General features: G+C 40.4%; 1 protein-coding gene across 2 annotated transcripts in view; it reads left to right on the plus strand.

Annotated features, from left to right (window-relative positions):
- The window catches only part of RINT1 (RAD50 interactor 1), a 34,330-nt gene that overhangs the window by 9,313 nt on the left and 8,135 nt on the right, over nucleotides 1-16,882 (plus strand). For both annotated transcript variants that reach the window (XM_032304325.1, XM_032304326.1), the window contains exons 4-11: nucleotides 1,442-1,683; nucleotides 6,062-6,235; nucleotides 6,328-6,477; nucleotides 7,215-7,371; nucleotides 9,455-9,565; nucleotides 9,662-9,887; nucleotides 10,407-10,544; nucleotides 13,466-13,665. In XM_032304325.1, the coding sequence (XP_032160216.1) occupies nucleotides 1,442-1,683; nucleotides 6,062-6,235; nucleotides 6,328-6,477; nucleotides 7,215-7,371; nucleotides 9,455-9,565; nucleotides 9,662-9,887; nucleotides 10,407-10,544; nucleotides 13,466-13,665 (1,398 nt within the window). The remainder of the gene's footprint in view (nucleotides 1-1,441; nucleotides 1,684-6,061; nucleotides 6,236-6,327; nucleotides 6,478-7,214; nucleotides 7,372-9,454; nucleotides 9,566-9,661; nucleotides 9,888-10,406; nucleotides 10,545-13,465; nucleotides 13,666-16,882) is intronic.

The following is a 16,882-nucleotide window of genomic DNA, read 5'->3' on the forward strand; positions in this document are numbered from 1 at the left end:
CTATAACTGTACATAATTTCTTTGGCCAGGCCCTTGTTGGTTGACATTTTTGATGTTTCCAGTTTTTATTATGGCAAATAATAGGAGAATAAACATAATATTTTGTCACTTTATTTTCTACATCATAAATCTAACTGAATGATTTCCTTGTTCAAATCTCTTGGGGCACCTGGGTGGCACAGTTGGTTAAGCATTCTACTCTTGAGGTCAGCTCAGGTTTTGATCTCAGGGTCATGACCCCACGTTGGGTTCCATGCAGACATGGAGTCTACTTAAAAGAAAAAAAGAAAGAAAGAAAAGAAACTCTTACTGGCTTCCCATTGTCTGTTGGAAAAAGCCCACATTCTTCTAAGGCACAAGATGCCCCTGTGATCGTATCTCTCCCTACCAATCTAGACTTATCTCTTCTTCCTATGTTTTTTTTTGTTTTTTTTTTTTTCTTAACTGTGTTCTGTGCCTACTCAGCTCTTTGCTGTTCTCTGATTGCGACCGAGCCATTCCTTTTGCCTGAATTCCCTTTCCTTCCAAAGTTCCCCAGAAAATTCCCGCCCATCCTGTGAAGGTTTGTGCAGGAGCCGGGTAACCACCTCAAAACCTTGTTGGCCAAAGTGTGAGAGCTTGTTAGACACGCGGAATCTCAGTCCTTACTTTAGACCTAATGAGTTCACGTTGGCATTATGCCAGATATCTAGGGGATTCCTGTGCACATTCCGATGTGAGAAGCATTACCTTAGTCACCATTACACCTAGCATCTCTCTTTCATTGCATTCTTCCCATATTACAGGACGTATTTGCTTACATTTCTCTTCCACACGAACTGAGCTTTAGGGCAGAGGTTGTCTTGTTTCTCTGTTCCTTGCACAGGGCCTTGTGCAAAGTGTCTAATCAGTATTGATTAAATTGTAATTCCCCTATAATAGTCTTTGTACTGTATTGATACCTAATGTTTGTATATGTTTTTCCATGTGCTGTAAGAAGAATGAGTAAATACCATATCTCAAGGCATTATCTGGTTATCATCTTACCAGGTCAGTGGTTCTCAACCTGGACTTAAATCAGAATCACCTGGGTAACTTTAGGGACATACAGATACTCAGACTTTTAGAATCAGAGCTTCATTTGTTTTTGAATCGAAGTATTTAGTAGATAAAGCATAAAAGTATTCTCTGGCTGGACCTTCTGAAAGTGCTGAGCTACATGAGGGCAGATCCAGAGGTGTTTACTGGGACGACAGGCCGCTCCCCACACATCTCCATGTACAGCATTTCGTGTTTTGGTTTGGTGGGTACAGGATGCAGAAATCACACCTCTCTTTTGAAGCTTGTAATTGACAGTTTTCAGTTCTGTTAGAACAAACGTGTATTTTGAAGGTAATAGTCTAAAGAAAACGTTTTGAAAATTTTATCTGATTGCTGCTGGTTTTGTTTTTTGTATGGTCAGGTACTTACGATTTCATCAGAAATCCCTAAACGAATTCAGAGTGCCTTAAAAAATGCAGAAGAATCAAAGCAATTCCTGAATCAGTTTCTGGAGCAAGAAACTCATCTCTTCAGTTCCATTAACAGCCATTTGCTGACCGCACAGCCCTGGATGGAAGATCTTGGGGCCATGATCAGCCAAATTGAAGAGATTGAGCGCCATCTTGCTTACCTTAAATGGATTTCACAAATTGAAGAACTAAGGTAAAAAGGGCCTCTTTGTTCTCATAATTATTATTTTCCTTTGAGGCTCTGTCTTAGTGAGTGCATGCATGCCATTAAATAATTGAGTTAATTAAAGATTATAATAATATAATTTTACCAGTTGTTATGAAAATAGCATTATGATAATGATTCTTTTCCTTTATTGTGAATGAACATAAAGTTTTCAGGGATCCTAATTTGCATTTGAAAGAAAGTAATCTAAGTAAAAATTGTAAGTCCTATACTTGTGTTGTGAACACATAATAAAAACTGTTATTTATAAAACCAAATTAATACAACAACTCTTCAACATGGTAATATTCTCTACTTTTACTTTTTAGACATGGTCACTTGAAGTGGATTGCTTTCTCTAAAATTTGAATTGTTTTCAATGAGAATCGTTTTTTTAAAAGACATTTACTTATTTGAGAGAGAACATGAGAGAGAGAGACAGAGAGAGAGAGCACTAGCGCACAGCACTAGCGCACCCCAGGGGGAGAGGGAGAATGAGACTCTCCACTGAGCAGGATGCCCCATGTGGGGCTCCATTCCAGGAAACAACGCCCCCCCCCACCCCGGGGACAGCTGAAGACAGATGCTTTACTGACTGAGCCACCCAGGTGCCCCCAATGGAAATCATCTAACAAGAGCTACACAGTATTCTTAGATGAGTAACAGAGTTTTGCTACCTATGGGTAGGGGGAAAAGTACATACTTCTTTCTGAATTGAATGTGTGTTACAGTGTTGACTGTGTCTGATACTGCCTTTCAGACAAGCTAAATGAACATTTCTGCCTAGATTGGCACATTATTTGGTTTCATGATACGGTCCCCCAGCCCCTCCAAACTGCATGGTTCCATCCTGCTTGGTTTCAACTACTCTTGCTCCAAAGCTGTCAGCAACCATTCATGTTGTCTGGAAGACTTAAGGAGGAAAGGTCATCCAAGAGTCTTTTTTTTTTTTTTTTTAAAGATTATTTATTTATTTATTTGACAGACAGAGATCACAAGTAGGCAAAAAGGCAGGCAGAGAGAGAGGAAGGGAAGCAGGCTCCCTGCTGAGGAGAGAGCCCGACGTGGGGCTCGATCCCAGGACCCTGAGATCATGACCTGAGCTGAAGGCAGCGGCTTAACCCACTAAGCCACCCAGGTGCCCCCATCCAAGAGTCTTAATGTCCCATTGTAAATTCATCCCAATTAATATATTTTATGTTATGTCTCCCAAAGAGTAATGTGGTATCACTTTGTCCTGCATTTTTCTCGAGATTTTAAAGTTTTACCTGTCAGTGCAGTGTGAAAATCTTTGAGTTGCATCTGAGTTTTACATATACAGCAAGAGTGATATGCCCAAGGTTGTAGTGTTACCAGTGATTCCAGATATCAGCTTAACCTTCTTTTTTTTAAAAGATTTATTTATTTATTTATTTGACAGAGAGAGAGAGAGAGAGAGAGAGATCACAAGTAGGCAGAGAGAGAGAGGAAGGGAAGCAGGCTCCCTGCTGAGCAGAGAGCCCGATGTGGGACTCAATCCCAGGACCCTGAGATCATGACCTGAGCCGAAGGCAGCGGCTTAACCCACTGAGCCACCCAGGCGCCCCTCAGCTTAACCTTTTAGACCATCTCCTTGTTTAGATAAATCACTTGTAATGAACGAATTTTAAACCTTCTTTCTTTTTACTTCACTGCCCCTTGCCCCTCTGAAAGATAATACCAATAAGGGGCAATGTTAATAACCTTATTAAGTAGAATAAATTGTTTAAAAGCCTCACTCTTGTAGTAGCCAAGATAATAGGTTAATTAAAATAGGATTATGGTTGTAGATAGCTTTTATCTATGTTGGAATTGTTTAAAAAAGATATTTGGGGGTGCCTGGATGGCTCAGTGGGTTAAGTCTCTGCCTTCAGCTCAGGTCATGATCTCAGGGGCCTGGGATTGAGCCCTGCATCGGGCTCTCTGCTCAGTGGGGAGCCTGCTTTCCCCTCTCTCTCTGCCTGCCTCTCTGCCTGCCTCTCTGCCTACTTGTGATGTCTGTCTGTCAACTAAATAAATAAAATCTTTAAAAAAAATAAGAGACATTTGGCCTGGAAATCATATTAGAAGTAGGAAACAGGGCATCTGGGTGGCTCAGATGGTTAAGTGTCTGCTTTCAGCTCAGGTCATGATCCCAGGGTCCTGGTATCGAGTCCTGCATGTGGCTCAGCAAGGAACCTGCTTCTCCCTCTCCATCTGCCTCCCCCTGCTCATGTTCTCTCTCTTTCTGTCAAAATAAATAAATGGAATCTTAAAAAAAGAAATAGGAATCAAATTCATAATCAAGTAGAGCACAGCTCTTTCTTTCTTTAATAACATGCAAGATCTTTCCTTTAGGTCTTCAAGATAAATCTCTATTTCTGGCTTCCTTAGGGCTTCTGAGATTTTCTTCATCTTCTAAGTTCTCTCTAATGTTCACCTGCTTTTCGTTAGCACTCTCTTTTTTAAAAGAGCCATGTCGGGTACCTGGGTGGCTCAGTTGGTTAAGCGGCTGCCTTCAGCTTGGGTCGTGATGATCCCAGGGTCCTGGGACTGAGCCCCACGTCGGGCTTCCTGCTCGGTGTGGAGCCTACTTCTTCCTCTCCTGCTCCCCTTGCTTGTGCTCTCTCTCTCTCTGTGTCAAATAAATAAATATGTTAACATCTTAATTAATTAATTAAAGAACAGGGTTCTGGGGCAGCTGTGTGGCTCCGTCAATTGAACATCTGATTTTTGATTTCTGCTCAGGTCCTAAGACTGAGCCCCCTGTCAGGCTCTGTGCTCAGTGGGGAGTCTGCTTGTGATTCTCTCTCCCTCAGTGACTGCCCCTTCCAACTGCTCTCTTGCACTCTCTCTCTCTCAAATAAATAAAGCTTTAAAAAATTTTTTTAAAAATTAAAAATTTTTTTTTTCCTTTTTCTTAGTTTAAGCTATGGAATATTATTATTTTTTTTAAATTGCTATGGGTTTTTGTTTTGTGAGCAAGTGCAAGCAGGGAGAGTCAGAGGGAGAGAATCTTAAGTAGGCTCTGTGCAAGGGCATGGCGGGGGGAAGGGGGGGCTCGATCTCATGACCTGAGTCGAAATCAAGAGTTGGATGCTTTTTTTTCTAAATGAGTTGGTTTCTTGATATTCTTTTTTTTTTTTTTTTTAAGATTTTTTATTTATTTATTTGACAGACAGAGATCACAAGTAGGCAGAGAGGCAGGCAGAGAGAGAGGAGGAAGCAGGCTCCCTGCTGAGCAGAGAGCCCGATGTGGGACTCGATCCCAGGACCCCGAGATCATGACCTGAGCCGAAGGCAGTGGCTTAACCTACTGAGCCACCCAGGCGCCCTTCTTTTTTTTTTTTTTTAAGATTTTATTTTACTTATTTGACAGATAGAGATCACAAGTAGGCAGAGAGGCAGACAGAGAGAGAGAAAGGAGGAAGCAGGCTTCCCGCCAAGCAGAGAGCCCAACGTGGGGATCGATCCCAGAACTCTGGGATCATTACCTGAGCCGAAGGCAGAGGCTTTAGCCCACCGAGCCACCCAGGCACCCCATTTTTTAAAAAGATTTTTATTTATTGGGGCGCCTGCTCAGTGGTTTAAGCCTCAGTGATTTAAGCCTCTGCGTTCAGCTCAGGTCGTGATCTCAGGGTCCTGGGATCAAGCCCTGCGTTGGGCTCTCTGCTCAGTGGGGAGCCTGCTTCCCCCTCTCTCTGCCTGCCTCTCTGCCTACTTGTGATCTCTGTCAAATAAATAAATAAAATCTTTAAAAAAAAAAGAGATTTTTATTTATTTATTTGACAGAGAGAAAGCACAAGCAGGAAAAACAGCAGGCAAAGGGAGAGGAGGAAGCAGGCTGCCCACTGAGCAAGGAGCCTGATGCAGGACTTGATTCCAGGGCCCTGAGATCATGACCTGAGCTGAAGGCAGATGCTTAACTGACTGAGCCCCACAGGAACCCAAGAGTTGGGTGCTTAACTGATGGAGCCATGTAGGTGCCCCTAGAATACGTATTTTTATCAGAAGAAATATCTCATTTTAATTTTCCTAATTTTTTTTGAAGTATAGTTGACATGCAACATCTAATTTTTAAACAAAGTGTTTGGTTTATAAAGGCAAATAAGCAAAATGGTAGTTCATGGGATCTGTTTGGCTGGTTTCAAAGAATTTGATTAATTGGCTTTACATGGAAATCTTGACTTCTGGCTTACCTAGAACCATTTTAAGCTTTGGCCACATTGGTAAAAAAGCCACTTCTAGCTGGTGCTTCCTTTTTCCTTGTATGTAACTTGATATACAGCAGGAAGGAGAAACAGTTTTTCTGCATTTGGAATTCTCTTGAACAAAGCATCTTTGAAGTCTGCTTTGCCTCATTTTGCAGTGATAACATTCAGCAGTATCTGATGACCAATAACGTCCCAGAGGCAGCCTCGATTCTGGCGTACATGGCGGAACTTGACATCAAGCTTCAGGAATCATCTTGTACTCATCTTCTCACATTCATGAGAGCCACTGTTAAATTCTGGCACAAGATTCTCAAGGACAAGCTTACAAGGTAAGGAATTATATTGCGTGGTAATTGCTTTCAGAAGGATATTTCGTGACTTGTATTTTAACTGAAACATGTGTGTTACTTTTCTGTTACAGTGATTTTGAGGAAATTTTGGCCCAACTTCATTGGCCCTTCATCACACCCCCCCAGTCTCAAGCTGCTGGCTTGAGTCGACCAGCCAGTGCCCCTGACATCTACACTAACCTGGAGACCCTGTTTTGTCAGCTTCTGAAACTACAAACCTCGTATCTTTGTTGGAGTTCAAACTTACTAAAATGGCTTTTTTTTAAAGAGTGGATTCGTGGCTGAAGAGTAAAACTTTGAAAGTGGCCAAGATGTCAAGTAGGGGTACTGGGTTTGTTCTTACCTTTATATTTATATACCCATGGGGTGGTAGATTCTTCTCCTTTCGAGTGAATTACATGTGGGGCAGAGGAGGGTTAGGCTGAAATATGACCGACCCAAGTTTACATCACACGTAGGTCTCTTGGGAGGAAAAAATAAAGCAATTGGGAGAAGATCTTAGTAACTTTGTGTCAATTTAATAAAGTGATTACTTTTTTTGTTGTTGTTAAAGATTTATTTATTTATTTGAGAGAGAGAGTGAAACAGCATGAGATTGGAGAGGGTCAGAGGGAGAAGCAGGCTCCTGCTGAGCTGGGAGCCTGGTGTGGGACTCAGTGCTAGGACTCCGGGATCATGACCTGAGCTGAGGCAGTCACTCAACCAGCTGAGCCACCCAGGAGCCCCAGTAAAGCAATTACTTGAATGTGTTTCGTTCCTTACTACTATTTTTCATTTTAGGGAAGATAGATTAATTTTAAGAACATTTTTGTGCACTTTTTATTGAAATCATATGTAATGTAACATTTTCTGTATTATAATTAATTTTATCTAGTATCATATATTTGTTGGGAAAATATATCACATATACATATATACACACATATAAATATTTTTTCCCTTGACTCGACTCTGTCAGAGATGAATTACTTACTGAGCCAAAACAACTTCCAGAGAAATATTGTCTTCCTGCTTCCCCGGCTATCATTCTGCCCATCCAGGTCATGCTGACTCCCCTCCAGAAGAGGTTCAAGTATCACTTCAGAGGGAACCGACAGACTAATGTTATAAGCAAGGTATGTTTTCTCAACTCTTTTGTCCTTGGTTTTTATTAATAGCAAATGCAAAGTGGTCTGTACTTTTCTGGTTTAAGTTAAAATCTGATTGTATTCACATTTTTTTCTCTAAAGAGTTAAATTCCTATTTTGTCACTGTCCTTAATCTAAATTTCTGGGGCGCCTGGGGGGCTCAGTGGGTTAAGCCTCTGCCTTTGGCTCAGGTCATGATCCCAGGGTCCTGGGATCGAGCCCCGCATTGGGCTCTCTGCTCAATGGGGAGCCTGCTTCCCTGTCTCTCTCTCTGCCTGCTTCTCTGCCTACTTGTGATTTCTCTATCAAATAAATAAAAAGGAAAAAAATTTTGCATTAAAAAAAATAGATCTATTTCCGGACTTTTCTTGAGAGGTTGTCGAAATCCGCTCACTCATTAGCATGTCATGCCCTTACGGCCACAAATCATTTTAGCATCAACAATCTATTCAAAAGCTAATACTCGGGGCGCCTGGGGGGCTCAGTGGGTTAAGGCCTCTGCCTTTGGCTCAGGTCATGATCCCAGGGTCCTGGGATCAAGCCTTGCATTGGGCTCTCTGCTCAACGGGGAGCCTGCTTCCTCCTCTCTCTCTGCCTGCCTCTCTGCCTACTTGTGATCTCTGTCTGTCAAATAAATAAATAAAATCTTTAAAAAAAACCCACAAAAGCTAATACTCGGCTATCTTGCCTTCCACTTCTCTTTCTGATATAAACCTGAAGGAGCAATTCGCACAGTGAAGCGTGTGGGGCCAGGTATAAACAGTGCCCCAACAAATGCCACAGCAGTTTTTTCCTGGTTCTTTTTTTATCCCCTTGGTTCTTAAATTCGGCTTCTTTTGTGTTTATGGGGCTCCTCCTTTTTTGGATGGGGTGTAAGTGGAAAGAAGAGTAGAATCAATTAGTAAATGGTAAGTGAGACAAAGCAATAAACCTAAAGCTCTAGAGAAGCAGTAAGAAAGGTGAGAAAATTGTGTTATGTTGACTGTTTCCTAAAGTGCTTTCACCGTCATCAAGCCTAAAGTGTGCAGTCCCTGAGATTACAGGTGTTTGTTACTCATGTTTGTATTTCCAGCACCTAGCACACAACAGTGATTTACCACCCAGTAAATGTTTTTGAATACTAGCCCAACAAAACTTGGAAGGTTTGTAGAATCGGCTCTAGGGACAATTTCAAAAGCTGCTACTTACATTATTTTTCTATGATTATATCTATTTTAAGGCATATGTTGTTTTGTTTTGTTAATTTACTTTTTTAAAAGACAGAGCAGAAGAAAATCAAGTTTAAAAGTTATTTTGGAATGCTATGGCCAAAAAAAAAAAAAACCCAACCAATTTAAAGGCTGTCAGATCTTTGTAATACTCATTTTGTGTATTTCCAGAGAAATACACAAAAACAACTTATTTTGTTAATTTTATTTTATTTTATTATTTTTTTTTTTAAATTTTTTTTTTTTTTTTTTTTTAAGATTTTATTTATTTATTTGACAGAGAGAGAGAGATCACAAGTAGGAAGAGAGGCAGGCAGAGAGAGGGGGAAGCAGGCTCACCGCTGAGCAGAGAGCCAGACGCGGGGCTCCATCCCAGGACCCCGAGATCACGACCCGAGCCGAAGGCAGAGGCTTAACCCACTTGGCCACCCAGGCGCCCTATTTTATTATTTTTAATTAATTATTTATTTATGGGGAGCAGGTTCCCCACTGAGCAGGGAGCCTGATGTGGGACTCGATCCCAGGACACTGGGATCACAACATGAGCCGAAGGCAGACGCTTAACCCACTGAGCCACTTAGGTATCCCCGACGTGCCACATTTTCAATATACATGGTCCTGTAACTTTATGAGTTTATTGACTTCTGCCACCTTTGGGAATTTGCTGGGAATACATTGGGATACATTTGATTATTAAGCCTTGCTTGACCTTAAAGTTCAGAATAGAAATTGCGTTCTTACATTTAGGAATTTTCAACTAATTTTTTTAAGTACCGCTTGTATACAATTAAATAGAGCCCTTTAATTATAACTCTCTACTTGGAATGACTTAAGAATTCAAACTGATTTACTTCTTTCCTTAGCCTGAATGGTACCTGGCTCAGGTGCTTATGTGGATTGGGAATCACTCTCAGTTTCTGGATGAGAAGATTCAGCCGATTTTGGACAAAGCGGGCCCTTCGGTAAATGCTAGGGTAAGAGACTCGGTCCTAAGCATTCCAATTTTAGAGTTGGAATGTCCACAAATAACCTGTTGTCTACCTTACCTTATGCGTACATATTTTTTTCAGCTCGAATTTTCCCGGGGCCTTATGATGCTCGTTCTGGAGAAGTTAGCTGCTGATATTCCGTGTCTGCTCTATGATGACAGTCTCTTCTGTCATTTGGTGGATGAGGTGCTTTTGTTCGAAAGGGAGCTACACAGTGTTTATGGCTATCCTGACACGTTTGCCAACTGTATGCATATTCTGTCAGAGGAAACCTGTTTTCAGAGATGGTTGACTGTGGAGAGAAAATGTAAGTGCTCTTGTAGCCATCGGGTGGGAAGAATTGTCTTCTTTTGTGGGTATTAATATTTGGTGTTTTTCTTCCCCAGCTCTGGGTAGAAAACTAGAGTCATCTGAATTTTTCTTGGTCATGGTTTACTAAGTTGCCTTATTTGCTTCCCATCAAACTTCAGTTTCTCTTGAATTTACACTTAGACTGTACATGTTTCCAGAATGCAGCATTCAAGCCAGTAGTCTATACAATTAGCTGTCCTACTGATTATACTACATTATTTCTGTAATTGGTAGAAACTGTTGGTTGTAGCTTGTCTAATCAATGTAAATATTTTGAAGATTTTGGGTAGGGGTGGCAGGGAGAAGTCAAGTATCTTGTTCAACCCTAAACCAGAGCATGTTAAATATAATGCAGCCAGTAGGGGATTGTGGATTTGTTTACTTTTTACAGGAAAGTCATTCCTAAAAATTGTGCTGAAAATTTAAGAGTATCTGTAACTACTTAATTGACATATTCCCTTTTTCTGCATATTAGTTGCTCTTCAAAAAATGGACTCTGTGCTTTCATCAGAAGCTGCCTGGGTGTCCCAATATAAGGATATCACCGATGTGGATGAGATGAAAGTTCCAGATTGTGCAGAGACTTTTATGACGCTACTACTGGTAATAACTGGTAAGTAGAAATCTTTTAAGATATAACTTTGTTTTAAAAGTACTGATTCTTCATATAGTACTTTTTCAAGTAGTTCAACAAAATTAATATCATATAGTGGCTATTTTAATATCTTTAAATATAGTTTCTATCTTGTAGAATCCTAGTACAATATACTTGCTTTCAGATTTTTAATAATTTAATATCTTAAACATTGGTATATATGAGGAGGAAATTCCTGAATGGCTACCTAAAAATAATGAGAATTTATTTTATTTATTTATTTATTTTAAAAAGATTTTATTTATTTATTTGACAGACAGAGATCACAAGTAGGCAGAGACAGGCACGGGGGTGGGTGGGGGGAAGCAGGCTACCCGCGGAGCAGAGAGCCTGATGTGGGGCTCGATCCCAGGACCCTGGGATCATGACCCAAGGTGAAGGCAGAGCCTTTAACCCACTGAGCCACTCAGGTGCCCCGAGAATTTATTTTTATTACCTGAATTCTTTGGCCATTCAGCTTAAGTGTCTTCAGTAGATTGACCTGAATTTTATTTTCTTTTATTTATTATTATTATTTTTTAAGAGGTTTATTTATTTGACAGAGAGAGATCACAAGTAGACAGAGAGAGAGAGGAGGAAGCAGGCTTCCTTCCAAGCAAGAGCCCAATGTGGGACTCGATCCCAGGACCCTGAGATCATGACCTGAGCCGAAGGCAGAGGCTTAACCCACTGAGCCACCCAGGCGCTGAATTTTAAATACTGTTATTTTTCTCCTTAAAACAGAAAAGATTGCAGAAGGGACCCCTGGGTGGCTTAGTCGGTTGGGTGTCTGCCTTTCGCTCAGGTCCTGATCCCAGGGTCCTGGGATCAAGTCCCATATCGGGTTCCCTGCTCAGTGGGGAGCCTGCTTCTCCCTCTCCCTCTGCCCCCCAACTCATGCTTGTTCACTCTCTCTCTCGTGCTCTCTCTCTCAAGTAAATAAATAAAATCTTTTTAAAAAGAAAAGATTGCAGAAGAATACAATAATAGGGGTGCCTGGATGGCTCAGTGGGTTAAGCCTCTGTCTTTGGCTCAGGTCATGATCCCGGGGTCCTGGGATCGAGTCCCGCATCAGGCTCTCTGCTCAGTAGGGAGCCTGCTTCCTCCTCTCTTTCTGCCTGACCCTGCCTACTTGTGATCTCTGTCTGTCAAATAAATAAATAAAATTCTTAAAAAAAAAAAGAAGAGAGGAACTCTTCTTACAGTGCCACAATTTCTGGCTGGAGGAGGGCCTAGCAGCCTCTAGTCCTGTTTGGGCCATAATTTTCTGCATTGTCCCACTGGAGACTTGCTGCTGCTCCAGGTGCCCCTGAGCCCTCAGTACCATTTTCTTCTAGCTTGTCCATTTCTTGGGCCTGGGTAGTCACCTGAAGAAGTGTCATTCCAGCCTAGCCAGTAAATAACTCCATATTCTTCATTGTGTGAAGAATATGAAAAACACTAGAACACACAAGAAATCTAAAAAAACTTTTTTGGGAGGTGCCTGGGTGGCTCAGTCATTAAGCATCTACTTTCAGCTCAGGTCATGATGATCCCAGAGTCCTGGGATCCGAGCCCTGCATTGGGCTCCCTGCTTGGCAAGAAGACTGTTCTCCTCTCCCACTCCCCCTGCTTGTGTTCCCTCTCTCTCTGTGTCTCTGTCTGTCAAATAAATAAATGAAATCTTCAAAAAAAAAAAAAAAGTTTTTCTTTTTCTTTTCTTTTTTTTTGAAGATTTCATTTATTTGACAGAGACAGAGAGAGAACCTGAGCAGGGAGGGGCAGAGGGAGATAGAGACGAAGAAGAGGGAGAGAGAGAAGCAGACTCCCTCAGGGAGCCCGACACAGGGCTCCATCCCAGGACCCTGGGACCATGACCCAAGTCAAAGCCAGACATTTAGCTGACTGGGCCACCCAAGCACCCCTTCCTCCTGTGAAAAAATAAGTCATTTTTTTTTGTTGAAGAAATGGAATGATTTTTGTATATATAGATCTTTGACTTACAGTGGGGCTATAGCCTCATAAACCTATCCTAAATGAAAATATTCCAAGTCAGAAATGCATTTAATACGCCTAACCTATTGAATATCATAGTCTATCTTGCACATGCTCACAACATTAACATTAGCCATTCATTGGGCAAAATCATCTAACAGAAAGCCTATTTTATGATAAGGTATTGACTCTCTCATGTAATGTATTGAGTGCTGCACTGGTGGCGAAAACCGAAATGGTTGTGTGGGTACAACCATTCTGTAAAGGCATCGGCTGTCTGCCCTCTCCGTCCCGTGGCTGACAGAGCTGTGGCTTGCTCCCTCTGCCCAGGGTCATGAGAGGGTTGTACCCCATATTGCTAGTCTGCGGAAAGATCCAAATAAAAAATTTGAAGTCGTTTCTATGAATGCGTATGGCCTTTGCACTATTGTAAACTTGAAAAATCTTAAGTTGAACCATCATAAATCAGGCACCATCTACAAATTCCTCATGCCTTAAAAAATTTGACATGTGATTTATACATAGTAAAAGACATGAATCTGAAGTATACAGTTCAGTGAGTTTTGACAAGTATATATACTTGTGAAACCCATACCCTTATAAAGTGTAGAAATAAGTCCGTACATGAACAGTTGATAGAGGTTTTTGGTGCCTTTTTTTTTTTTAAAGATTTTATTTATTTATTTATTTGACAGAAATCATAAGTAGGCAGAGGCTCCCCTCTGAGCAGGGAGCCCAATGTGGGGCTTGACCCCAGGACCCTGGGATCATGACCTGAGCCGAAGGCAGAGGCTTTAACTCACTGAGCCACTCAGGTGCCCGCAGTTGATAGAGTTTTTGACAAAGGCACCCAACAGTGTCAATAGGAAAGCCTCTAACTGTGTAATGGATGGAACCCAAACCTTCATGTCTTACTTTTTCCACAGACAGATATAAAAATCTCCCCACAGCTTCCAGAAAGCTACAGTTCCTGGAGTTACAGAAGGACTTAGTAGATGATTTTAGGATACGATTAACTCAGGTGATGAAAGAAGAGACTAGAGCTTCCCTTGGCTTTCGATACTGTGCGATTCTCAATGCCGTGAACTATATCTCAACAGTCCTAGCAGATTGGGCTGACAATGTTGTAAGTTAATGTACTTTTATTCATCTATTTTAATATATATTTATTTATATATTTAATATATATTTATTTAATATATATTTTGATATATATTTGTTAATCTCTGCATCCGATGTGGGGCTTAAACTCACACCCTGAGATCCAGATTTAGTTACATGCTTTTCTGACTGAGCCAGCCAGGCACTCTATTAATATGCTTTTATATTAAATAACAAATTAGTAGTTTTAACAGTTTTACCTTTTGAAATGTTGAACTTATAACATGCTGAAGTTACACATTAGGCCAAATTTAGGGGTTATGATTAAATTACATATTTTTCTCAGTTAAGTCTCAAATGGTTAAATAATCCCACGATTTTAATTATTAGAAAAGAAAGGCAGCCTTTCGTGTAATAGTTGTCTATAGAATGAACCTTTTTCTTCTTTAGACTTGGGAAATATTCATGTATGGTAATTGCCATCTCAGAAAAAGCTAACATTGAATAATGGTGTCAAAATCAGTAAAATCCAGGACTGTAAGAAAGATCAAATAATAGCATTTGAGGGGCGCCTGCCCGGCTCAGTTGGTGGAACATGGGACTCTTGGTCTCGGGGTCCTGAGTTTGAGTCCCACATAGAGATTACATAAAAAAATAAAATAAATAAAATAATGATGATATTGGCTATCTTTTGAATGCCTTCAAGACATGAGTAAATAGAGGGGCACCTGCGTGGCCCAGTTGGTTAAGTAGCCGACTCTTGGTTTCAGCTCAGGTTATGATCTTGGGTGACATGGAGCCCTCTCTCTCTGTCCCTCCTGCTTGTGCTCTTGCTTTCTCTCTCTCTCAAATAAATAAATCTTTAAAAAAGAAACAAAACATGAGTAAATTGAATAATAAAGGAATTCCTATGTGCCTGTGACCCAGCTGCTTAGACCAGTTTTGTTTTAAGCCTCTTCTCCATCCCCCATCCTTGATTATTTTAAAGATCTTAGATATATTTCATGATAAATATTTCAAAATGTAGCTCTAAGAGAACGCCTTTAAAAAAAAGTACCATAATGCCATTATCACATCATCCAAATATTTAATTTCTTATAGGGAGAGGTATCTTTCAAATAAATCTAAAAATCAAAACCTTGGGTCTGGTTAGCATGTATTACAAGGACTTTTACATCCAGGAATTCATTTATCTTTCCTTTTTCCACACAATGCTGTGTGTTGACAGATTTGGTCTGCCTATTTATTTATTTATTAAGGATTTATTTATTTGAGTGCATGCACACACTTGAGAGCAGGGAGAGAGAACCCCAAGCTGACTCCTGGTAAGTGCAGACACTGGGCTAGATCTCACAATCCTGGCATCAGAACCTGAGCTGAAATCCAGAGTCAGAGGCTTAACAACTGAGCCAGCCAGGTGCCCCTGTATTTACTCATGTTTTAAAGGCATCAAGGGGCGCCTGGGTGGCTCAGTGGGTTAAAGCCTCTGCCTTCGGCTCAGGTCATGATCTCAGGGTCCCGGGATCGAGCCCCGCATCGGGCTCTCTGCTCAGCAGTGAGCCTCCTCCCCCATCTCTCTCTGACTGTCTTTCTGCCTACTTGTGATCTCTGTCTGTCAAATAAATAAATAAAATATTTCAAAAAATAAATTTTAAATTATGAATTTATGACCAAAAAATTGTATAATGTACTGTATTATATAGAAGTTATATTCCTCTACTGTGAAAGAACGAGTGAAACAAAAAAGTCTTTAATCTTAATTAAATATAGGGTAATAAATTTAAAAAAAATAGGGAACAAAAAAAAATAATAACAGATATAAACAAGATGAAAACCTGAGAAACACAATCATAGTTTATTCTATTCTGGACTCTTTGGCTGGGACTTAACTATATAAAGCCTTTTTTCTACAAAAACATTAACCGAAATCCATGTATGTAATAACATTCTGCTAAGCAAGGAAAATAAGACACAAAATAATTATTTCATAAAATGAATATAATGTAAAGTGTAATAATCACAGCATTTGTTTATAATGGCACCCAATTAGAATACATTTATTCATTCTGTACTTTTATGTGTTGTTTTCCTCATCCTGTACTTTCTTCACTCAGCCCCCACACCGCTCCATTTTCTGCTAAGCTTTGTCATAAAACAAATTGTCATTCCTCTTTCTTGTGCCAGATGATCTAATAAGAGACTCATTCAAGGCCAGATTTCTAGCTTCAATGAATTATTTGTGAAACATCATTAAACACTTTACTTGGTGCCGTAGTTTGTTAATGACAGTGAATTGGCCATCATCCCTATCCTTAGGAAATTTATAATCTGATGCTGAATTAACTGGATCCTTCTGTCAACAGAAGAATAACTAAATTTAGAGTTACTCTTCAAATCATGAATGAGTTCTTTGTCCTTGCTTGTTATTATATTACAAATCTGTTTAACATCAAAAATTAACTTTCTTCATGGTCCTTCAGCCTGTGAATGCTTAAAATAAAATTAAAGCTCTCGTATTATCTAGATAGAAAAAAGAAGAGTGGACAGAATTCACTTTCCATTCATTTAGATTCTATACTAAAAGCGGTCTGACTCTTGCCAGATTGTGCCAAGCCTGACATACACAGCCCTTCAACATCAGGAATTTTTGAGTTGTAGGTAACAGAAACCAGATTCATGTTGGCCTGAGTGTGAATGGGGGGCTGGGGTGAGGAGGTGAGGATTTGGTGTAACTGAAAGCATTAGGCATGGCTGCCCTAAAGTCATTCGCTTCTGGCTTCGTTCTCAGGCAGACTCTGGGAAGCATGGCCACAGGTGGCTTCAAGCTCACATTGTCATTCACCAGTCTCCAAAGGACCAGTGCCTCTTCTCCGTTTGAGCAGAAAATTCCAACTTGGCCATTCGTGAACAATCCCTAGTGTGGCCATATCCAGTTCCCTGTTAATGGACATTTAGGCTATTTTTAATCTTTTGCTAATTATCCACAGCATTACTCATATTAGAAAAATATTTTTTGCTACCCTACAGAAAAATAATATGAATTCTATTGAAAATGCCACTATGAAAATGACACTTTAATTTTTCCTTTAAAAAAAAAATTATTTATTTGACAGAAAGAGAGGGAAAACAAGCAGGAGGAGTGGGAGAAGCAGACTGCCCGTTGAGCAGAGAGCAGGATGCGGTGCTAAATCCCAGACCCTGGGATCATGACCTGAGCTGAAGGCAGCTGCTTAACTGACTGA

The sequence above is a fragment of the Mustela erminea genome, chromosome 11 (assembly GCF_009829155.1).
Source record: "Mustela erminea isolate mMusErm1 chromosome 11, mMusErm1.Pri, whole genome shotgun sequence".
NCBI classification, from domain to species: Eukaryota; Metazoa; Chordata; class Mammalia; order Carnivora; family Mustelidae; genus Mustela; species Mustela erminea.